Below are 25,211 nucleotides of genomic sequence, written 5' to 3' on the forward strand. Positions count from 1 at the left end.
CTTTTTGCTTTTTGGTTTTTAATCTGTGTCCTCTCCTATTCCCTATTTCTCATCCAGGAATGATGAAAAATGTGCATAATCTGTGTAGTGATACTCGTAACTGGAGTCTGATCATTATCATTCTATATGCAATAACTTGCTTAATTCTTTTATATTTTCTAATGGTTAGTTCCTGTGAAAAACATAGATGATGAAACTACACCAAAAAAAAAGTTATCTGCATTTACATTTCTTCTGTAAAGCAAATCCAGACATCACCATCCCAGTGCATTTTCTTTCTGTAGTGAATTGATTTTCAGACATTTCTGTCCTTCCAGTTTCATCAAGTAGTTTTTGCCAGGAACTTGGAAACTGGAATGACAGCTATATTTCCACTTCCTTTACAACATTTTGTTTCCAGTACATATCACTTCACAATGTGTTCCCTCATGGCACATTACTGGATCATTAAATTAAAAGTGAGAGGTGTGGTTGATGATTGACTGCTCTCTAATTACCCAGAGTGTTTGTCAAAGGCAGTAGGCAGGAGATATAAGCTCTATTTGCTGTTACATTGATTGTCAAGGTTACAGAACATCTTTGCTAGCATAGAAAACTTTTCCAATAAGGATATTTAGTGGAACAGACCTTCCCCCAGTGGAATAAATTCCCTCCGCACCAGAATAAATAGTGAAGAAAATGGTCTCGTCATCAAAATGGGTTTGTCTCATGCCTTCAAAATAAGAAACATCTAGAATCAGTGTTTCTCAATCTTCTTTTTGTTATTGTGGCCTTTTAGACCTTTTTCTTAATAGTTATCCCATGAAATTTTAATATCTTAGATATGCTGTTTATCTGCTTACATACTGTGATCATTTGGAGGACTACTGATATCATGTGGACCTGTGTCCTCATCAAATCTCATATTGAATTGTAGTCTCCAATGTTGGAGGTGGAGACTGGTGGGAGGTGGTTGGAACATCGGGGTGGATCTCTCATGAATCATTTAGCACCATCCTCTTGGTCCTGTTCTCATGAGAGTGAGTTATCATGAGATCTGGTTGTTTAAAAGTGTGCAACACCTCCCCCCTTGGTTTCTCTTTCTCCTGCTCCTGCCATGTGAATCACCTGGCTCCCCTTTGCCTTCCACCATGATTGGAAGCTTTCTGAGGCCTCCCCAGAAGCAGAAGTGGCTATGCTTCCTTTACAGCCTGCACAGCTGTGAGCCAATTAAGCCTATTTTCTTTATAAATTACCCAGTCTCAGGTATTTCTTTACAGCAGTGAGAGAATGGACTAATACAACTACAAACCACTGTAGTATCTCAAATTTTTTCTCCCCACCAAGAACAATTTACACCCTGTTGAGAATGCATATCTTGGATTATGCTTCCTAGCACACACTGATTGAATTCAGCTGATGTTTCACCAGTTAAAGACTTCTCTATGCAAAGTCAAACTATTCTCCTGAAGTATACCACTCAAAAGAGTGTAAGATAGAGAATAATTATTTAATAAGTCACATCTTGTCAACCAACAGGTCAAATCTCATTCCTTTTCTAAAAATAAGGAAGCCTACTAATATTAAATAGCATATGGTTCCCAAGCCAAAATGGTGTTCAAGTAAAAAATCTTCTACCCACATATTCAAACTCTTCCACTTACAGAGAGAGGGGCAGGCTTTGCTCCCAGAAGGGATAAAACTATGAGCTTGCAACAGCTACCACTTCATGTGCTTGTTTATTAGCACACATTTATTGAGCTCTGACTACAAAGACTTTCAGCTTCACGAGGGCATGGATTGTGTTTGGTTTTGCTCAATGTTGTAGGATAAACGAAAGAAAGAAGGGTCCAACAATGATAGACTGGATTAAGAAAATGTGGCACATATACACCATGGAATACTATGCAGCCATAAAAAATGATGAATTCATGTCCTTTGTAGGAACATGGATGAAGCTGGAAACCATCATTCTCAGCAAACTACCACAAGGATAAAAAACCAAACACCGCATGTTCTCACTCATAGGTGGGAATCGAACAATGAGAACACATGGAATTGAACAACGAGAACACATGTTCCCACAGGAAGGGGAACATCACACACCGGGGCCTGTTGTGGGGTGGGGGGAGGGGGGAGGGATAGCATTAGGAGATATACCTAATGCTAAATGACGAGTTAATGAATGCAGCACACCAACATGGCACATGGATACATATGTAACAAACCTGCACGTTGTGCATATGTACCCTAAAACTTAAAGTATAATAATAATTATAATAAAAAGAAAGAAGGGAGAAAATAAGGAAATGGAGAGAAGGCACTCTGCTAAGTGACTTGAACACTACCTCTAAGAGTATTATATTTAGTGTGAAGATACAAACATATAAACAAGTATAAAAAATGAAGTGTTATAATCATTATAAATAAAAATGTGTAGACATAATCAAATTACAAAGCAATAGTTAATTCTAACTGGTTGGAGGTCAAGGGCAAAGTGAAGTGGGTTACAAAAATGTTATGAAGACAAGACTGCATTAGGACTTTTGTGGGCCCTAAAACACTCTTGCCTTTGTGGTCCCCTTCCTCTATAGAAAATATATTTAAAAATAATAATTATAGTACAATGAGATGAGTATAATTATCTGGGTGTTCTAGCAGCCCATATCCCGGATGTCTGGCAAAGACTTCCTGAGATCAAAATGTTTACGTGAGAAAGACCCTAAGAACAAGGTACAAGAGTGGCTGAGAGGTAGGGTAGAGAAAACAGCCTGTTCAAAAGCTGGAAAGTGAGAGATCTATGTATGACTGGATGGAAAAGAGAGAGAACTTGTGAGAGATGAAGATAGGGAGGGAGGTGGAGGTGGAGGGGGTGTCAAACTTTAGCAGGGCCTGTGTTAAGGGGTCCGGCTTTAGCCTAAGGATAATGATAAGCCATTTAAAAGTGTCTGTGTTAGGAACTAACAGGACCAGGTTTACATTTGGGGCATTCATTCATTCAGGCTGTATCAGAGACAATGGATTGGTAGATATTCTAGGGGGACTTCTGGGCTCCCTCTTCTAGGCTAATACACCCATCCCTAGCAGCTAAGAATATTGGCTATTGAAGGCTCACAGCTGAGTCCTTCAATGGGAATTGCATCCAGCCACAGTGAACTGCCTTTTTCAAGGATAGACCCTCTCCCAGAAGGCACCCACAGGCATGCCTGGCCAATGTGGAGATACAAAGGCCCTGCTCCCTTAACTCAATCAGGAATAGCCCCAGCTCCTGAGCTTCCTGAAAGATTGGCTGAGGCTTCTGTTGTAACCATGTTTCTGGTTGTTTCTCCCTCTGCCTAATCCTACTCTATTTGTTATCTGTTGCTGCCACAAACTTAACAGCTTAAAAAAATACACATTTATCATCTCACAGTGTCCATGGTCAAGAGTCTGGGCACAGCCTAACTGGTTCTTCTGCTCAGGCTGCAAAGTGTAGGTCAGACTGCATTCTTATCTGGAGATTTGAATGGGGAAAAATCTGCTTCCAAGCTTCCTCCAGTTGTTGTCAGAATTCGTTTCCTTGTTGTAAGACTGAGGATCCCAGCTTCTTGATGGCTGTTGGTTGGAGGCTGTCCTTGGTGCCTAGAGGTCTCCAGCAATTCCTAGAGCATGCTTGTTTAACCTGTGGCCTGCGGGCCGCTTGCAGCCCAGGGCAGCTTTGAATGTGGCCCAACACAGATTCGTAAACATTTTTGGCGAATTTTGTTTAGCTCATCAGGTATTGTTAGTGTTAGTGTATTTTGTGTGACCCAAGACAATTCTTCTTCTTCAAATTTGGCCCAGGGAAGCCAAAAGATTCAACACCTCTGTCCTAGAAGCTGACCACAGTTTCTTTCACATGGGCTTTCCCAACATGGCCACTTACTGAATCAAGACAGCAAGAAGATCTCAAAAACAAATCTGCTAGCAAGACAGACTCAGATATAATATAAAGTAATTGCAGGAGTGTGACATCTCATCACTTTTATTATATTCTATTCATTAGAAGCAAGCCACAGGTACCATACTCACTGAAGGGGAGGGGATTATATGAAGGCATGAACACCAAGAGATGGGAATGATACGGGCCACCTTAACATCTGTCCACCACACTTTGCCTTCCTCACTTCTTAAAGGTGTATCTCCTGAGCGCATGCCCCAATAAACCTGCTGTATGCAGCTACCTATCTTAGAGTTTGTATGCAAGGAGGCACACTGGAGGCAGGGAAGTGAGTTAGAGACTACTGCTGTAACTTTAACTATGGGTGATAGCAGTGGGAAATTGAGTCGCAAATTTTATTTTCATTAATAAATGTATAATCACTGTTCTTAGAATTTAGAATTATTCATGGCCTATCTGGAAATAGAATCAACCTAAAAACTACAAGGTGTCTTCAAACAAGGATACACACAACAAAAATAATTCATTTCTATGGTTGTAGAGCAGATTAAAGATAACTAATAAAAACAAGACTATGTTCCACAGTGTGAAAATAAATTTCAGACCACAATCAGTCACACAATCAAAAAGAGATGATTATTACTTTATTAAGTTAGCACAGATTGGACTTTTATAAATTGTACAAATGGTCAACAAATAGAATTGTCCTATTGGGGCTGATATTCAGAAAATATATAATCAACCGTTGGTGTGATAACAGGATAAAATTCTACCCTGTATATCAATACTTCCATTTTTATCCATCCATTTACAATAATTACTTCTCACTTTTGTTTATTTAGTCATATACAGAGTGATATAGGTGATCGTCAAAAAGGATCCATTTTCAATGATTTCTACCCCATATTATATGTATTCTCCACTGGAAAATTTATTTTTCCTTAGGTCTTTGAAGTGTGAAAATATATATATAGGCCTGATCTTATTTCTAAAAATGCTCAAATCAATAACTACAAATATCACATGACCACATTTATACACTATATTGTCAGAAAAATATTTTAGAATATTTTGAGTCATCAATAGCTTATGATTTCAGTGGTGTTGGTGGGTATAATTGATTGCTTTTCACTTTCAAGCACATTCAAAATTTATTACAAAAGAAGAATGGTGAAACAAAATATATGATCTGCTCTTGGTATTTCAGGACGCTCAGCAGTCATACAGAAACAAATGTTTAATTTCTTGAGGAAGCAGAACAACAGCCCTTCAGAGAGGGGTGAGCCTCTCATCCTCTGTCATGAAGGCATCATTAATATGCCCTCCCTTCATGTCCAGGGGATCACAGGGGATGCCATTTTCAATTGTGATCATGTTTTCACACTTATCTTCAGCGTCATCCACTTCAGATGGTTCTTTGTTCTTTCTAAAAGCACATAAAAAAGAGTGATTGGCATCTAGAAGGACCATAACCATGGTTTCATATGGTCTTCTGTATGAACATGGAGAACAGGAAGGGGAATAGGAACCTTAGAACAATGAAATAATTTAATGATATTGTGTAATTTTCAAACAAATTTCAAAGACCATAAAGAGTTGGTGAGGTGAAAAGATACTATCAAGATGAGAAGTCTGTATAGATGACATATACATAGTGATCAAAACAAGTGGTCTTATTTAGAATACTAAAAGCAATATAGATGAATATGTATATGAATGAATATGAGTGTATATGCACATATATACACATAGACATTCACACACACAAATTGCATGAAGCAATGTGAAGAAAATGTATAGTAAATTTGCAAGTTTAAAATCCATCTCTAGGAGAACAACTTATTAACAACTGAATTGTTAAAAGTAATAAATTCCTCTCTTGGGATTTGACAAATTAATGGTCTGAAAATGTTGAGTGAAAATCAAATAGAAATGAGCTATCAGAAAGAAAATTAACATTACTTTGTATAAAGTAAGTGCTATAAACTTCAAATATTGCTGCTTGGTTCTACTCATTACAAAATAATTGTGTTAATTTGCAAGTCACAATTTTGGAACTCAGAACACATTTTCCCTAATTACTTTACAACTTGTAGTTATAATTCCAAGTCACTCCAAAAATTCCATATGACAGGATAAATTCTTGAGTTTCTCATAGCTTCACTCTTTGTAGACCTTGCTGACCCCAACCCAAGTAATATGCAGATCTGTAATATTTCTTTGGAGTGTGGAAAACAGTAGACTCAAATTCAAAGGTTTTTCCTGTCTTTTGTGAAAGACTAAAACAATGAGACAATTATGCTTGATATCATGCAGTAAAAGAAAAAAGAGAGGTGGGTGCCTCTAGGTAACCAGAAGGAGGGGTTTCCCTAAGGCTTATCACAGGTTAGATGGTGGAGCACCACTCCATGGTGACACCATGGAGGTATGAGGTTAGGCATGAGGCTCCTGGACTTCCAAAGGGTTGTCTTGTCCCACGAATTTGTGGAAATGCCAAATAGCAGAAACAAAGAGATCATCTGGCTGAGATGTTGGGCACTGCAGTGGTGACCAGGGTAGAGTCCCACCACTATGAGAGTCCCTCAGAACCCTGGTGAGTCTCTGACAGGTGAGGAGATGGTGAAGGTGCCCCAGTGATGACCGAGATGGAATTCCTATTAGTCCTGCATGAGAATGTGCTTTAAAAAATATGGTGCACATGTACCCTAGGACTTAAAGTATAATAAAAAAAAATACTTAAAAAAACATTTTTCCCACCCACATTACTTTCCTGACTCCATTCCTGTCCTCTATATCATTTTCCCCTGTCGGTTTTATTGAGGTGTAATTGACATAAAAATTGTATATATTTAAAAAATAAAGAATATGGTGGAAGAAAGTGGAGAAAAGAGAAAGCTCTTTTTTTATAGAAGAAAGCCAACGAATATAGAAAGAGTAATAGGAACCGAAAATCACCACTATAATAATAATTGATTCTGAGGATTATCAATGGATACTAAGCCATTATGTGAGAGACGGTTGGAGAACAAGATATTCACATGGTCTCAAGATATCACCCCCATAAGCAAAATATTAATTATAAAAAGACACTTGTATTTTGCTAAAAGAGAAATCTAGTGAAAATTTCCAACAATGAAAGAAACTGATTAGTCTGTCCTGATGTGACACACTGAGTAGATCACACATATGTTTTTCCTGTGTTCCAGCCCTGCCCCCTCCAATTTGTTTTGACCTGAATCTCATAATGAGGAGCCTAATCAGAAAAATCCAAATTTAAAAATGTTTTGCAAAACAGCTGACCTGGACTCAGCACAGAGTAGGCACTCAACTCTATGGGTGGATGAATCAATGAATGTAGATTAATGGCTGACTAGCTGAATAATAAATATATGGATGGACAGAAGATGGGTGGGTGGCTGAACAAATGATGAAAGGTGGATGGACAGATGGATAAAATAATCAATGAATGTAGTTCAATTGCTGGTTGGCTGGATGATATATTAATGGCTGTCTGGCTGTCTGGCTGAATGGATGGATGGATGGATGGATGGATGGACAGATGATAGATGGTAGATTGAACAATTAGATGTATGTATGGATGGACTAATGTTGTAGGTAAAGTTACTCAGGCAGTAGCCCTAAGTAGACCTTGAACGGGCTTTACCACAAGAAAGAAGGAAGGAAGGAAGGAAGGAAGGAAGGAAGGAAGGAAGGAAGGAAGGAAGGGAATTTTACACACAAGAAATTTCTTATATCTCTTGTATTTTAGGCTTTGCTGATGGTTTATTAAATAATTTCAAATAGTTGTTCATTTAAAACAAAGGTAAAGTGGCATTCCAATTCTGTAGATCCCAATGTCATAATTTGAAAGTATTTTACCATTGCATATGCCACCATCAAATATCACAATTAAACACAATAGGCAATCACTGAATTGTAGATGCCACATTTTAAACATTTATTAATAAAACTTCTGGCCCAATGATGGGTTGAAAGTCAGGAGTTGTGGTCCTAGAGACCTAGGGAAAGATAGGCTGCTATATTTTTCCATCCTTGGGGTGAAGACACCGCAGTGGTCATGGCAAGCATCAGCAATCAGCAATCAGCATGGGTTGGGGTGGACATAGATTTTAACGTGATGAGAGGATCCTCCCAGGTGAAATTACCGACCAGAGGATTAGAACACTTTGGTTCCTCTTCCTGTAGATAGGTGTATTGTTCACTTTCCACGTCCTCCAGAAAGCAAAGGAAATCGACATTCTATAACCATCAATCACATCACCTCCATTCATAGTATCCAACATTCACTAACAGCTACATTTTGAGTGTCTACTATGTGTATGGAAGAGATACAGTCCTTGTCCTAAAATGAACTCAATGAAAGGGAAAAACGCCATATACACTCATCCTCCCTCTCCTCATTTTAATGCTTTATAAGAGAGAGGACTGTTTCTTCTAAAGATGAAGCTGTAAGTAGCAAATGTCTATTTATAAATTATCATTTCAAATGGCTATCTCATGTAAATTCCCCCAAAATCACTCCTCACTGGGCTTGGAGTGAATAATAATTTTCCACAACAATAAATAGATTGTGGACAGCCAAATTTTACCCTGATATTTGTATATGTTAAGTATGAAACCTGTATTACAAACATTTTAGTAAAGGAAGCATTCTGAAGTAGGTGGCAATGCAATAGTAGTCTTAGAAATAATAATTGCCAGTGCCTATTTTCCAGTTTCTTCAGTTAATAAAAAAAGTATTTATAGAGTTAGAAGAAAAATGACGAAGAGCTAGATGTATGTGATGATCATTACAAGGAATCTCGCTTCCCCTTTCCTGGCAACAAGGAAAAATGATTCATCAGGCATCACAAAAGAATGGGGAAAAACTAAAAAGGAAGATGTAAACAAATGAGGACAAGTTTTTCTTCTTTAGAATAAGAATAATATCTCAACCAAAAAGATTCCAAGGTGAATTGCTGTGGAAATTTAACAAACTGAGCTGTGTCAGTGGCAAATTAGGTGCATATTGTTCTTTTACAACCTTAGATCCAGTTGCAGAGTCCTGGCATTGCTGGGCTTCACAAATTGCAGTGTCAGGAATTTGCTGCTTGGTGGACATGATAAGCAGCTCAAAGGTTATCTAACAGTAATTTATCACTTTGTCACATTTCATAGTGTTTGCTGTAATAAACTGATTCACTACCTGTGCATTGCTTTTACTAAGAATAATAAAACTTAACTATCTTTCTGGATCATTCTGATTTGATGTTCTGCTAAAAAGATGAGTTCTTTTTCCTGAAAACTAAAATCAAGTGTTAATTACCTCTGCTATTCCTGCAATGTCAGGGGGTTCAGGAAGAGGATGAAAAAACTGATTAAAATACCTGGAACGAGCTCCTAGGAACCTTGAGAGTGAATACCTCTTATATATCTCATAAATATAGAGAGAAGAGGGGCAAAAAAGGGGAGAAAAGAAGTATCAGGTGTGGCCCTCAGAGCTAGGGGATGTTGAAGAATGGGGTTTGCTCTGTTCTAAGATAAAGTAATGGTGCCAAAAGCAGGAAGAGCATTTCTGTCCCCCTTCAAACAAAATAGAGCTGATTGCCGGGCATGGTGGCTCACACCTGTAATCCCAGCACTTTGGAAGGCTGAGACGGGCGGATCACCTGAGGTCAGGAGTTCGAGGCCAGGCTGGCCAATATGGTGAAACCCCATCTCTACTAAAAATACAAAAATTAGCTGGGCACGGTGGCGCATGCCTGTAGTCCCAGCTACTCGGGAGGCTGAGGCAACAGAATTGCTTGAACCCGGGAGGTGGAGGTTGCAGTGAGCAGAGTTTGCACCAATGCACTCCAGCCTGGGCAACAGAGCGAGACTCCGTCTCAAAAAAAAAAAAAAAATAGAGCTAAAGAGGCTGGGTGTGGTGGCTTGCGCCTGTAATCCCAGCACTTTGGGAGGCCGAGGTGGGCAGATCACAAGGTCAGGAGATCAAGACCACCCTGGCTGACACGGTGAAACTCCGTCTCTATTAAAAATACAAAAAAATTAGCCGGGCGTGGTGGTGGGCGCCTGTAGTCCCAGCTACTCAGGAGGCTGAGGCAGGAGAATGGCGTGAACCCGGGAGGTGGAGCTTGCAGTGGGCCAAGATCTTGCCACTGCACTCCAGCCTGGGCGACAAAGCGAGACTCTGTCTCAAAAAAAAAAAAAAAAAAAAAAAAATAGAGCTAAAGAGCCAAGACCAAAGAATAGCCAGAAAGACAATAAAAGACAGACAAATATGATTTTCAAACAGGACAGAATCAATTATCGGGGAATCAAGACCATCCTCAGAATTGCTCTGGATGATTCTGGGGAGAAATAGGATTACTGGAATGATTTGAGTGGGCATTGTAGCACAGTGACATTGATGGACTTTGAAATCAAACCTATCTAGTTTTAAATCCTGTTACTATTACTTTCTAACCATGTGACTGTAGGCAAGTTGCTTTACATGTGCCATATAACAGCAATGATAATGCTAATGATAATATTAAGTATTTATTACATGGTAGAAATCAGACTAGGTGTTTTATATGCATCATCTCACTTAATTCTTACTGCAATATTATGCATATTTTATTATCACTGTTTTTCAAATCCATTGTTTTAACCACTCAGCCACGACTACGTGCCTCATCTCTGTTTTTCAGATGAAGGAACTGACACTCAAATACATAGAGTAACTTGTCTTTCAGAATGAAACAAGATTAGTGAAAGGAGTTGACCTAGAACTCTATTTACTCTCCCCAGGCTTTACTCAACACACTTACATTAGATTTTTATCAGGTATGTATATTTAAGAACAGCAAAGAAAAACACTTGTTATATTCGATATGACATTACTCATTTTATTTACACCTCTATTTTTAAGACTATTCATTTAATTAAGACTTTATAAGAATGTGAAGTTTCAGAATATAAAAGCATTGACTGAGCCACATCCCCTTGTGTGAAAAACAAGATCTGTGGAAATCCAAATGCATTTTTATTTACTATTGACCTTATGGGAATAGAAGTATAACTAGAAACAAACCAAGCAAATTTACTAATGACTCTACTCAGCTGGCAGCATTAGCTAGGGTTCTATGTCCTAAGTCTTTGACCTGGCTTTGTTACTATAAGATTACAATCTCCTTCTAGGCAAGGACCATCCATGTTATTTATGTTTGTCTCATCCACAATACATACTATAGCTCCTATCACAGAATGGATGGTCAATAAAACAATAAAATATTTTTACTTATCTGGGCTTTGGTTTCTGGAGGGTTGGATTTGGATCATTGTTAAGGTCCTTTCCTAAGACCCAGTTGTGATCTTAGATCCAACTAAGGTCTAACATTGTAACAGTCTATGTATATACTGGATTCAACATCAATTCTAGTATGTACATGTAAATCTGAAATTGTGCTGTATCCATGACTGTCCTTGTAAACTACAAAGTTCCAGGTTATATAAAATTAGCACTTTATAACTGCTTTTTATGGTCATGCTAGTAACTTAAATTGATATAGCACTTTCTAGCATGTAAACCACTAGGTATATTCTCTGATTTTGTCTTCTCATCATTACACTATGTAAGAAAATATTATCATCATTTTCCTTATGTGACCTGCTCAAGGACATAGCTAACAAATGCCAGAGCCTGAGACTGGAATCCAAAACCAAGAGTCTTCGTTTAGTGCTCTTTCTATTAAAACACACATCACATTATCAACTTCATCACCATCACCATCACCATCATCACCATCACTATCACTATCACCATCATCATTATCACTACTATCATAAAATTGACCATATAACTAACACATCTACTTCTAGGCTGTGGCTAGACACTAAATCTAGTAGAGACATTATTGTGAAGTATATGCAGTTCATCTTGGTTGCCTTCCCACTTGTTCTGCTCCCTAATTGTTGCCCCAAATTTTAAAAATCGCTTTTCCAACTTCTTTCCTTCAACAAATCTCTCATTTTCACAAACTGCTATTCTCAACTAGAGGGAAATAGAGAAGCAACCTCTTCTAGGTATTTCACAAAGAGGTGGCAGCTGTAATGGTGTGCTACATCTGGCTGGTACAGGTTTTCAAGGGCTGATTGCTAAATATTCAGAATTTTTCAGCCTTGATGGGAAATTGGCAAATGCTACAAATCAGGGTATTTACTCAGAATTTTTCAGCCTTGATGGGAAACTGGCAAATGCTACAAATCAGGGTATTTTTTAGAGAGCTGGTTAACCAATTCACCACTATTGTGGTGACCAGTAGACCTCATAGGATTATTTGCATTTTTAAAAAGTGTTTATTCAGCATGGTAGTGGCATCAAGACAGACACATAGACCAATGGAACAGAATGGCAAGGATAGAAATAAATCCATGCACTTATGGCCAACAGATCTTCAACAAAGATGTCAAGAACACACAATGAGGAAAGAACAATCTCTTCAATAAAAGGTGTTAGGAAAACTGGATATCTAGATGCAAAAGAATGACACTGGATTGTTGTCTCACACCAAATACAAAAATCAACTCAAAATAGATTAAAGACTTAAACCTAAGACCTGAAACTGTAAAACTACTAGAAGAAAACATAGGAGAAAAGCTCCATGACATTGGTCTGGGCAATGACCCCAAAAGCACAAAAACAAATTCAAAAATAGACAAATGGGATTTACATCAAAACGAAACATTTCTGCACAGCAAAGGAGTTAATATCCAAAAATATATAAGAAACTCAAACAACTCAATAACAAGAAAACAAATAACCCAATTTTAAAATGGGGAAAGGATGCGAATAGACAATTTTCAAAAGAAGACATACAAATGCCCAACGGGTACATGAAAGATGCTCAACTTCACTAATCATCAGGGAAATGCAAATCAAAACCACAATGAGATACCACCTCACGCCTGTTAGAATATCTATTATCAAAAAGACGAAACATAGCAAGTGTTGGTGAGGATGTGGAGAAAAGGGAACCCTGGTACACTACTGCAGGGAATGTAAATTAGTACAGCCATTATGGAAAACAGTATGGAAGTTCCTCAAAAAATAAAAAATAAACTACCATATGATCCAGCAATTCCACTCTGGGTATATACCCAAAAGAATTGAAACCATTATGTCAAAGAGATTTCTGCACTTTTATGTTCAACCCAGCACTATTCACAACAGCCAAGGTATGGAATCAACCTAAGTGTCCATCAATGAATGAATGGATAAAGAAAATGTGATATGATGAAATACTATTCAGCCTTTAAAAAGAAGGAAATCCTGACATTTGTGACAATACAGATCAACCTGAAGAACAGCATGCTAAATGAAATAAGCCAGGCACAGAAAGACAAATGCCACATAAATAAGTTGAATTTATACAAGCAGAGAGTAGAACGGTGGTTGCCAGGGGCTGGCGTGGGTGGGGGGAGATGTTGCTCAAAGATACAAAGTTTCTTTTAGACAAAAGGAATAAGTTTGGGCAATCTATTGTATAGCATGATGACTATAGTTAATAATTATGTACTGCATACTTGAAAATTGCTAAGAGAGTAGATCTTAAATGGTTGCCCCCTAAATTAAGTATGTGATCTCATCCCCTAAAATAAGTATGTGAAGTGATGAATATGTTAATTATTTGATTTAGCCGTTTCATAATATATGCATATATCAAAACATCACCTTATATGCCATAAATATATACAACCTTTATTTGTTAACAACACCTTAATAAAATAAAACAAGCATTTAATAAAATCCCAAGCAATGAGTTGGTGAATTGGAGAAGTTTCTACGGTATGATGGAAAATATCAAGATATTTTCCACAATATCTTGGTGGAAAAGAGATCCTTTCCCAGCACCTCTTAATCATAGCAATGGCTTAAGCCGATCTTGGATAATAATAATTACTGTTTATTTAGTGCACACTATAACCTAGGTACTTTATACACATTTATGTCAGTCAATCCTCATGAAAGCCCTGTGAAACATCATCTCCCTGTTGCAGATGGAGAAACTGAGATCCCTGGAAATCAGGTGACTCAACTAAGATTATACAGGTAAAGGGCACAGCTGGTATTTGAGTTTACCTAGTTTGGGCTCCATTGGCTGCATACTTGCCACTCAGTGTCCCTGAATAATTAATATAACGGTGTTATTGGCAAAGATAACAGAATTGTTAAAGCTTTGCTGAGAAATTTCCTTAATAGTAAGTTTAAATATATATATGTGTGTGTTAGATGACTCCGGCACTCTCTCCATAGAAGCAGAATGGTGACTTAGATAATCCCATGGTCCCTCCAGGTCTTCTAAGTTTAAGATTCTGTACCACAAAAACTATGTTCATTATTATCTCATGTATGGATTAGATTGTTGAACATTCTTTTGACTGTCTTCCTCGAAACTAAAGGTTTTGGGAGCAAATCCTATCTTTTCCATGATTAGAAAGGGCTTTCATTGCAATTTTCAGGGCTCTCCCCACTTCAAACTGCACCCTCTCCTCACATTTGAAGCAACATTTTGTCCAGGAGAAACCCACCACAAATTGTGTCAAACTTAAAACACAACAAACAATTTATCTTCAGAAGGTTGTCATAATTTTCCTGACTATATTTGCTAATTATTGATGCTCTGCCGGTTTACACAAGAGATGTGTCCATCTGCTTTCCCAGTTTGAACATGAAATAAATTTGTGAAGGCAAGGTTGTCACAACAGCTTCACTTCTCCCAGGCAACAAATTATGATGCTACACACCCAATTATTATATTACTGCAGAATCTGCTCAGAAGGAAAGAGATAGCTGATCCCAGCACAAACTAGCTGAAAGGCCAGCAAATGGCAAGATCATAAAATAATAGTAACAGCTAACACTTATTGAGCACTCACTGTGTGCCAGACACTACTCTAAGCACTCTATGTATTAACTCTTTTCATCCCGCCAAGTTAATTATTTCCAGTACACCTCACTGTCACTCTAGAAAAGTTATCTATTCAGAAACAGTAAAGATAAACTTAACCAGCTTGACTCTAGCACCACAACTTATATTCTCCTAAGCTCAGTTTCCCTGATTCACTGTGCTTCCTGACATCCATATAGTTAATGGATTATATACAAGGGCAGAATCTAAGAGATAAATATGTTGAGTCTAAGCAATCTATCTCCAGAGTCCATTCTTCTAACTCCTACACTATACTGTACTAGTGAGGAAATTAGAAACCAAGTAGATGGAGTGAATTCACTAATGTTACAGTTGTTAGAACACAGAATCACAGCATCTCAAGATTAATACAAAACAAAAATATTAAACACAGGTATTCAAGCATTGCATGAGAATATTTCTCAATATTTTCAAAAGAAAAACCAAAACGAACATCTTGTACCAAGTCTCTTTGCATTACATGCCATGCCAAGATTATCAAAAAAATCAGGTAAGTGTAACTTGATCCTAATCTTTGAATTTAATTTGAGGACTAGACATAAACCATATTTATTTCATAGCATTTTACTTATCATTTGTGAATAAAATTACAAAGCCCAAGATTTAAAATTATTACCTTCTGTTAGTTACTAGGGTGAAACATATGGAAAGTAGTAAACTTCAAGAGGAGCATTTAGTCAAACACATACTTACTTAGCCAAACACATCCCACATGTCCCATGTAAGAACCAACACTTTTAAAAAACATGCCCCTGTTATTTTCAAATGCATGTCACTGTAATTACCACTTACCAGAATTATTCTTCCTTAATATCAGAAAGGAAGGTTTATAAGCATTAAAGTCTAGTGAAAAGCTGAGGATTTTCCCATCTTCCCCCCTGGATTAGAGGTACTGGTTAACAAAATCATGCTGAGAAATCCTGTCTTCTTTTCTTCTCCACTACCTCAGTAACTTCCCCACAGGTCTTAAATTCCCTCTTGAAGCAGTATCAATAATTTAGACATTGAAGTTTGCAAGTGCCTCCAGAATCTAGGTAAATGAACTCAAGAAGTGAAACTCTACCTATAAATTGTTAAATTGAAAGCTCTCAAACTCAATGAATAAGAATGACCTGAGTATTCATTAAAATGCATCCCTTCAGAGATTCTAATTTAGTGGGTCTGCAATAGGGCCAAGGAACCTACATGTTAAACAAGTGTTCCAGGTGATGTCTGATGCTGAGAGCTGATTTAAAGGCCATGAGCAACACAGCTCTATTCAATATCATAGGCACACAAGGGATGAGTGTCCATCAAAGGGAAGGAAGTATAAAACAGTACAAAGGCATCTGGGACAAGATGGTAGCCTGCATGCACTGGGCTAAGAAGAGGTAAGCCAAGGTAGGGAGGCATGGAACTATGAAACTGCTGGCATTTGGATGTGGATGACTACCAAAGATTAACTCTGCCTACCCAAAAAGTCTGTTTAGCTCCTTATATCTAGCTTACAAAATCACAACACAAATATTAAAATCAAGCCTGGATATGAAACATTTATGTGGTACAGAATAGAGGGAAAGGTAGTCATGGAAGGAGCCTAGTTAAGTAAGGGACATTGGACTTTAAAATATATCTAAAGAAAAGAGCATAAGTGATATTTTTGAAAATCACCAATTTTTTCAAAAAGTTTCAAATTTAAGGCATTATCTTCAGCCAGAGGAAAACCCTCTCCTGATGTGTCCAAGTCATGAGGAAATAAGAAAATGCTCTTTCAATCACTCCTTTTAAATATCTTACCTTCTACGTTGCCAGATCCCTGATAAAATCAGTAGTACAATTGCAACTATGACGATGCAAAATATCACACCAAATATAATAATCCAGATGGGCACAGATGGGTCCATGGGTGGTGCAAGTGTGGAAGGGATTTTTAAAAATTCCAGAGTTTGGTCATTCAGAAAGAAGGCATTGTTGATCCGGTTCTTGTTCATTCTAAAATGCAATGATAATTAAAAATAAACAAAATAAGACAGAAAAAAAAACTATTAAGACAAAGTACAAACCTGTTTCTCCATGATTATAAATATCTCTATAAACAAAGCATCCTCCTGGCAGGAGATTTCAAGTTGACTAAAAAGTTTGCTGAGGGCAATCACGCCATAGTTTCTCTTAAGTTACAACACTAGCTGCCAGAGGGATACTCATGTATCCACTGCTGCCCCCATTGTTGTGAATGTCCAGAAGTCCTGAGCTTTGAGCTCTGTCCACCATGTTTTATTTCCTGATAGGTAGTAAGGTAGAAGGAGGGACTCGTCTCTGGAGGTAGGGCTCTAACCCTGGACCAAATTGAGGACTAACTAAAACAGAGCTAGGGGGTGGCAGGGAAGCAGCTTTCCATCAGACATGCCCACCAGTGTGCCATGTCAGTTTACCATTGCCATGGCAACACCTGGGAGTTACCACCCCTTTCCATGGCAATGATGTGATGACCCCAAAGTTATTACCCTTCCCTAGAAATTTCTGCATAAACTGCTCCTTAATCTACATGTAATTAAAAGTGGGTATAAATATGACTGCGAAACTGCCCTGAGCTGCTAGTCTCTGCCTACAGGGTAGTCCTGCTCTGCAGGAGCAGTCACAGAGCAGTAACATCACCAGAGCTATAATACTGCCTCTTCAATAAAGTTGTTTCCTTCTACTTCTGGCTCTCTCTTGAATTTTTTTCCTGGGCAAAGCCCAGAATCCTCATGGGCTAAGCCTCAATTTGGGTTTCACCTGTCCTGTGTGAGTAGCATCTAGATTAGAACGACAAAGCTCTATTTAAGGTGGCTTACATAAATATCACAGCCCCCAAAAGTAAAATTACATGTAAAATATGGGTGATGAATAGGAGAAGTAAAGAAAACCAGAAGCAAAAACGAAAACATGAACCAGGAGTGGCTTCAAATTCACCAACTTGATCTTGATCTTGATCTTTTTTTCATTAATTCAACAAACATTTGCCAAAAACTTACTAAATATCAAATACTGTGCTAGATGCTAGAGATACCACGTGAAATTAAAGTACCAAGGAGCTTACGGTCTAGAAGGGTGACAGATTAGTAGATCCACAACCACAGTGTGGTACAAAATGTTCTGTGAAAGAGGCAAATACGGGCACAGTGTGAGCAGAGGGAAGGGCCAAGTACACCATTGTGAGAAGTCAGAGCTGCTTTGCTGTGGAGGCCATTTTTGAGCTCTGTTTTGAGGGACAAGTAGGAGTTTTTAGACCAAAGTATGTAATGAGCACAGGAATGGAGACAAGGTAAAGTAAGACTTGTTCAGCAAACTGCAAGTAGTTCCATAGGACTAAAGACATTAATGATTTAGGAGTTCAAAAGCTTAGAAAAATGTTACTTTTCCTAGGAAATATCTGCATTTTTAGTGGTGGTGGCAGTTAAGGAGAGGTTGGTAGCAAAGACTTATTTAATTGAAACCAAATAAGTGAATTTCTAACTGTAAACTGGAGAGTCCTTGGAGCCATTTTATGACTTTTACTGAATTCATATTATGCAAGCTGCCTTTGTCTACCTCTAGAGCAGTCCTGGAAAACAGAAATATAATGTGAGCTTCGTGTGACTTAAAATTTTCTAGTAGCTGCACTAAAATAAACAGATGAAACTAATTTTAATAATGTATTTTTGTCCAATATATCCAAGAAAATGTAATTTCAACACGTAATCAGTATCAAGTTGACTTTGCATGCTTGTTTGTTTGTTTGTTTTTTGAGACAGGAACGATCATGGCTCATTGCAGCCTCAAACTCCTGGGCTCAAGCAATCCTCCCGCATCAACCTCCCAAGTAGATAGGACCACAGGTGTGTGCCACCACACCTGGCTGTGTGTGTGTGTAGACAGGGTCTTGCTATATTGCCCAGGCTGGGGCTCCACATTTTATTTTGTACAATGCCTTTGAAATTTGGCTTATGTTTTATACTGTGAGCACACCTGACTTTGGACTAGCCACATTTCAGGTGCTTAATAACCACATTTGGCTGGTGGCTATGGTACTGGACAGCCCAAGTCTACATCCTGATAGTATGGCTTGAGAATCTCTGCAGGCCAGCACCAGGCTATCAGGAAAGACCTCCTTTAGCAAATAAATATCTATGCTGTGGCATGATTATTCATGGATGTGAAAGTGAACTCTAGCCAGATAATCTACAACAAGGGATTTTTATCCAACAATGGAATATTTTATTTTGTCATAACCTAATATTGAACATCTGAGAGCACAAACTTTTCCACAAAATAATGAAACCCACTGCTAAGATATAACTCAGAGAAAAATGAGAAGTTGCTCTGCATTCTCATTCTATCTTCCTAGTTGGTTAACCCTTTGTTACTTGCTCACTCTAGGCTTGGAATGTATTCTATCGTCTCACAGACTGACTGGAAGTTCTAGCTCAGGTACATATTAAATCTGCTCCACCACTGGAATCACCAATTGGCATCAAGCATCATGTATATCTTTCAGCCAAGAGTGGTGTTGAATTAGGCCAGGCCCTCACAAAAGAACTAAAACAGACATCTTGGAATTAGTTGGTCACTCCTTTACCTCATACCATGTATACTCTGTATTGGTAAAAAGTCCAGTACTCTGTTTTGCCCATTTCAACTATTTTACTTGAAATGAGAATTCTGTAATTCTCATTCTGTTGGCTATCCCCACTTCCTAAATAGTTTATCCTGCTAGGACCTTTGAAATAGACATTTTGTGAACAAATTCATGTACTTTCTGGACCTTCACCCTAAGCACTTTGTATAAAGGAATGACCAACCAATTCTAAGATGTCTGTTTTAGTTCTTTGTGTACTCTGGTAAACAGGAAAAATCACTGAATATGGTGGCAGGATGCCTAGGTTCAAGTCCTCACTCTTTCTCTTTCTAGCATGGTGGCCTTAACAAATCAATTAATCTCACTGAGCCTCAGTTTCTTCATTTATAAAGGAGAGATAATAATAATTACTGAAAAATTATTGGTGTTGGCTGGGTGCAGTGGCTCATGCCTGTAATCCCAGCACTTTGGGAGTCTGAGGCAGGAGGATCGCCTGAGGCCAGTTCAAGGGCAGCCTGGGCAACATAGTGAGACCCTGTCTCTAAAAAAAAAAAAAAAATTTAAATTAGCCAGGCATAGTGGCACATTCCTGTAGTCCCAGCTACTCAGGAGGCTGAGACAAGAGGATCACTTGAATCCCAGGAGTTCAAGGCTGCAGTGAGCTATTACCATGCTACTGTACTCTAGCCTGGGCAACAAAGCCAGACTCTGTCTCTTAAAAAGGAAACAAAAAAATTGTTGGTGTCATTATTAAATGCCACAGATGCATAAGAACATTCTTTGTGAACCAAAAAGTGGTATGCAAATACTAGGTGGAACTAGTATTATTTTGCCCAATCACTTAGATTCTTCAGCCTTGAAATTCCTATTATTTGCTCTCTAAACACCATCTCCTTTTTTTCACTATATCCTTCCTTTGTTGTATAGTTTCCTTTATTTTCATCCAATCCTGATGTGCCCTACTAATTCCCTAACATAAATTCTCATTCTGTTGGCTATCCCCACTTCCTAAATAGATTCTCCTGCTAGGACCCTTGAAACAGACATTTTGTTGTGAACATATTCATGTATTAATACTTCCCAGACCTTCACCCTAAGCACTCACTCTTCCTCCTCCTATCAACTGAAGGACTGGTTTAACCCAGTGCCTTCATTTTCCTTGTAGCCCTCACAGATCACAAGATATGAATAAAATCTTTTTTCACATGAAATATGATATTTATAATTCTTACTCCCTAAGTGGTGAAAGTCTTAACAGTATTCTTAGTGGCCAAAGTGAAGAAGCAATTTAGTTCAAACTTTCTTGTTAGGGCAGATTCAATCATTTCCAATTGGTATAAATCCTCAGTGCCTTTGCTTCAGCAAAAGAAATAGATGATGTTCACAAAAACCTTTGACATTTGATTATATACTCATTATCTTAAGTGTTAATGTTCTACAGAGAGCTAATGAGTTATTCCAGTAGGTATTTATCCTTGGTAAAAAGAATAATATGTATTTCAGTAACTTGTAAATCTTGTGTGGGGAGAGCTACTTTGTTTTGTTCTAGTTTATTTCCTGAGCTCATTTTTTGAGTATATCTTTGCCCAACATCAATCACATGTGGTATTTGAAGTTTTGACACATACTAAAGGCACAGTAATTGAAAGAAATACAAGTTGCATCCTCCTAATTCTTGAAAGTCTCGAATTCGTTTCACTTTTGAGTTTCTTACGATCATAAGGAGGGGAGGAATACAACTGTCGGGAAGTTGGGAAAAATTGTAAAATACTTGAAATGGACAAAACAGAGTACTGGACTTTTTCCTGATTGTCCTGCTGAGAGCACCTTTCTAGGCAATTTCCATCTCTTATGGTCTTTGAACTACTTTGCAAATCCATAAGTTCTTGAAAACTAACATAATGTAAACGATTCTTGTCCATAGAAAATCAAATGAACTGTGTCTAGTGGAACATAATTGGTTACTGCCTGAAAAACAGACTGATGCATCCTTGTGTAAATGCATTTTGCCATTCCTCACTTTCTATATATGGGTGGTTCCTTGAAGTCTCCTTGAAAAAGAATTTAACATCTTACTAGTGCCCTCATTAACTAATGAGATAATAACATTTTTGATAGTAATAATGTTTAGTTTGCATGAGAGTCATGATTTTACCTTTTTTTAAAAAAAATTATCTTTTTAAAGTAAAGACTATATATTGACTGAAAAATGTAAGCTATTGGGTCCCTAACTTCTGCTTACTCAATGCTGGTGGTACCACCACCCCCTCCAGCTGTGACAATAAAAATGTCTCCAGACATTGCCAAATGTCTCCAGATATTGCCAAATGTCTCCTTGAAAGCAAAATTGCTCCTGGATGAGAACTACTGATCTATACTCATCTCTAACAGAAACTAATAAAATGAAATCTTTGTCATTTTAATAAATAATTCATGTGTGAAACAGATAAAACTCTTCAATATCTATTTTTTAAAACAGTTGAATTAATCAGCAAGTTGATTGACTAATATAAGGCATATTTAAGGGTGATTACCTTATGGCTGACTGCACCTCAACAGCAGGAAGGGTGTGATTTTTTGAAGGGTCTGTAACCACAAACCAGAATGATACCCTCTGGGTTACATTGCAAAGTAGGACATGGGAAATTCTGCAGACAGTGGAAAGAAAAAATATATGAGAAGAATATCATACCCAATGGCATTAAACCGTTCACTCTGATGCTATTACTATCTTAAGAGACATCTTAGCTATGTTTAAAAAGTCATTTCTACCATTATGAAGAATGATCTCAGTAAGAAGAAAATTATATAGGAAATTCCCATTGTTTCAAAATCATATACTTGGGGATCATTCCTTATAGTGAATAATAGGGAATCTGCCAAAAAATAATAATAGTCAGTGGAGAGCATTAGGGATCTCATTCTCCATCACCGGTTGGTGACAGCCCCTGTTTCCCCAATGCTTGGCCCTCTCTGAACCATAGAAACCTTTGGTATTTTCTCATTCAACTCTTTTTAGTGCCCTGCCCATTCAGTCTTCCACCTCTCAGATTCAGAGAGGATCTGCTGCCCTCTCATGATTCAATACTTGCTCTGTCTGCATCTACTGTCTCTCTTCCACCCCAGCATCAGGGCCAAGACAAAAGGCACCTTCTGTGTGTACTTTTGAAGAAAAAGTTCTCAAAAACAAGTTTCTTTTACATCGCCTTGAACGAACCTCCAAACTTAAACACTATAATCAATTCACGAGCAGTCTTTGAACTCTTTGTTTTGCAGTTACAGACTTTTCAACTGCAAATTGGAAATGTGACTCACTCTCCTCTGTATTACCATTAAAAGTGAAAAGGGAGAAATGACAGTAGTGTTCAGAGAGAGACAATCTATACATGGACGTACTCAGGCTGGAAATTATAGGAGTCCACATAAAATCAACATTGCCAATGCTAAAACAAAACGTGATGGCTTTCCCAGTTTACTTAAGAGCAAAATTGCAAAAAGCAACATTAACATCCATCCTAGAAGAATCTGATATGAGTAAAGGATTTGTTCAGAGCCTCCAAGTGTATTGTGATCATTTTCACACTGATCAAAGAGAGCACCCTTCTGTCAACAGGTATCTGCAGTTTTCAGGACCTGGCAGAAATTCTTCTATGTTCTGTCTTTAAAGGTCAGGTACAAAAGTAGAGGCAGCTGCCAGGCCCCTCTGCCCAGAGCTGAGTATCTGGGACCATGAGTGGGAAGGATTGAGGCTTGAGCCTCCTTGGTCCGCCAGGCAGCATGGGGCGCCACCCGCCCCTTCTGCAGCTGCGCACCGCAAAGCTCTGGCCTGGCCATGGCCTCCTGCCCCCTGCGACACTTGGTGGCCAGACCGTACCCGGCACATGGCGCCTCGTGCACTTTCTGACATTTTGATACCAAGGGTCGCTGGTCACTGAGCCCCGACACTTGATCTCTGGCCCTGACCGCAGATTTCGGAAACTTCTGGCAGCCCAGTGTCTACTGGAAGGCCCAACCCACTGCCCTGCTCTCATGGGCAGCTACCTGAGCGGCTTCCTGGGCTGGCTCTGGGCCAGAAAGCCGCCCCCCACCCCCCCTACCCCCGCGCCAGAAGCACTGGGCCCTACTGTCCAGGCCCTTCCTCAGCTCCCAGGTCCAGGAGAACTGCAAGGTCACCTACTTCCACGAGAAGCGCGGGGTCTGCATCCGGCCCCTCCCCACCGCTCCTCCCAGCTGGGACTACGCCTGCATCCGCATCCGGTGAGAGATGGTCCCCGCCCATATCCACATCCGAAGAGAGATGGTCTCCGACGCCTGGAGGTGCTTTCCCAACAGGCTGCCGCTGCTGAGCAACATCAGGCCTAATTTCTCTGAGGCTCGCCTGGCCTACATGAAGCGGTGGCTTTGGACCGCCCGCCACCCCCCCACCAGCCTGTCTCCAGCCTGGTGACCATGAAAATCGCCTCGCTCGAGCGCAGAGGGGGCCTGACACCCAGGCCATCTGCCTTCGGGTCTGTGATGAGAAACGGAGTGGCCCGTTCCGTTGTACCCAGGTTTAGGCCGCTGAGCAGAGCCCCCACTCCCAGGCAGCGTTGTCTCAATCCTTCCTGGCAGCCACCTGCCCTGCTGAGGATATGTGGCCACCAGGCGCCCAGTCGCCGCAGGAGTGCTGGGCCTGCGAGTAGCACTGCCCTGACGCCTCAGGCTTGCCTGCACCTGGAAGGAGTTTCGCCAGGTGGGCCATGAGCCTCTGAGCACACCCAGCCTGCTGCCCGGCTCCAAGAGTCAGGCCCCTGCCACCACCTCCTGAGCCTCCAGCCCTCAGCACCTTCACCCTACTGACCGCGGTTCCACCCCCACACCAGCCACCGGCCCCACCAGGGCACTTCCCACTGCTCCAGCCGACCACTCAACGAGCCCCAGGCCCACCTCTCCTCTCCCTTAAAGCCCTTCCCTTGCCCTAGCCCATTCGCTCCTGCCTTCTCCCTGGGGACAGAAGGCATGCTTCTCCCCAGTTTCCCCAGTTTCTGCAATAAAATGTTTGTTGTTGTTAATAATAATAGGTGTCTTTATTATAGAGATTGTCATATTCTTTCTTTCAAAGACGACACCATGGTTTCTCCAGCTTGGCACTACTACTTGGGCCAGATGGTTCTTTCTTGTTGGTGGGGGGAGGGGAAGGGGGAGGGAGGAGCGGGAAGCTGTCTTGTGCATTGCAGGGCCGTAGCAACATCCCTAGCCTCTCACTTCTAGGTGCCAGCAGCACACTCGCAGTACTGACTATCAAAAATGGCTCCAGGCGTTGCCAAATACTCCCTGGGAGGGTAGAGCGGTCAAAAGTCATACTGGTGGAGAACCACTGAGGAACAGTGACCTCTACTGGCAGAAACAGGCAAGCCTAGTCCCCCAAAATGTGCGGTTTTCTAATACATATTAAAGACGTAGGGACAAACCAAATGAAGTGGCGCATGCTGGACAGAACACATTTTCACCAGTTTTCTAGAATGCTTGGGGTGTGAATGATTCCTGTGGTCTGGTCTTACTAGCAATCAGGAAATGCAAAATTGTTACAAATGAGCTACTATTTTAAACGTTTAAAATTGGCAACAATTTAAAAGTTAAAATAATACCAAGGGCTGGTAAAGGCGCATGGAATTGGAATCCCAAGTGACGCTGTGGAAGCAAGGAATCCAGCCACTCTGGAATGGCATTTGGAAGGGATTCCCAGAACAGAAAACGCAGCTACCAGAAACTGTGTGGCACACAT

General features: G+C 39.5%; 1 protein-coding gene across 1 annotated transcript in view; it reads right to left on the minus strand.

Annotated features, from left to right (window-relative positions):
• Positions 1-4,515: 4,515 nt before the first annotated feature.
• CLTRN (collectrin, amino acid transport regulator) overlaps positions 4,516-25,211 on the minus strand; it is a 37,891-nt gene continuing 17,195 nt past the window's right edge. Inside the window, exons 4-6 of the mRNA XM_030807153.1 lie at positions 21,982-22,095; positions 16,648-16,842; positions 4,516-5,324 (exon numbers count right to left, since the gene is read on the minus strand). Coding sequence (XP_030663013.1) covers positions 5,168-5,324; positions 16,648-16,842; positions 21,982-22,095 — 466 coding nt within the window. The 3' untranslated portion in view covers positions 4,516-5,167. The remainder of the gene's footprint in view (positions 5,325-16,647; positions 16,843-21,981; positions 22,096-25,211) is intronic.

This window comes from Nomascus leucogenys, chromosome X (assembly GCF_006542625.1).
Source record: "Nomascus leucogenys isolate Asia chromosome X, Asia_NLE_v1, whole genome shotgun sequence".
Taxonomy (NCBI): Eukaryota; Metazoa; Chordata; class Mammalia; order Primates; family Hylobatidae; genus Nomascus; species Nomascus leucogenys.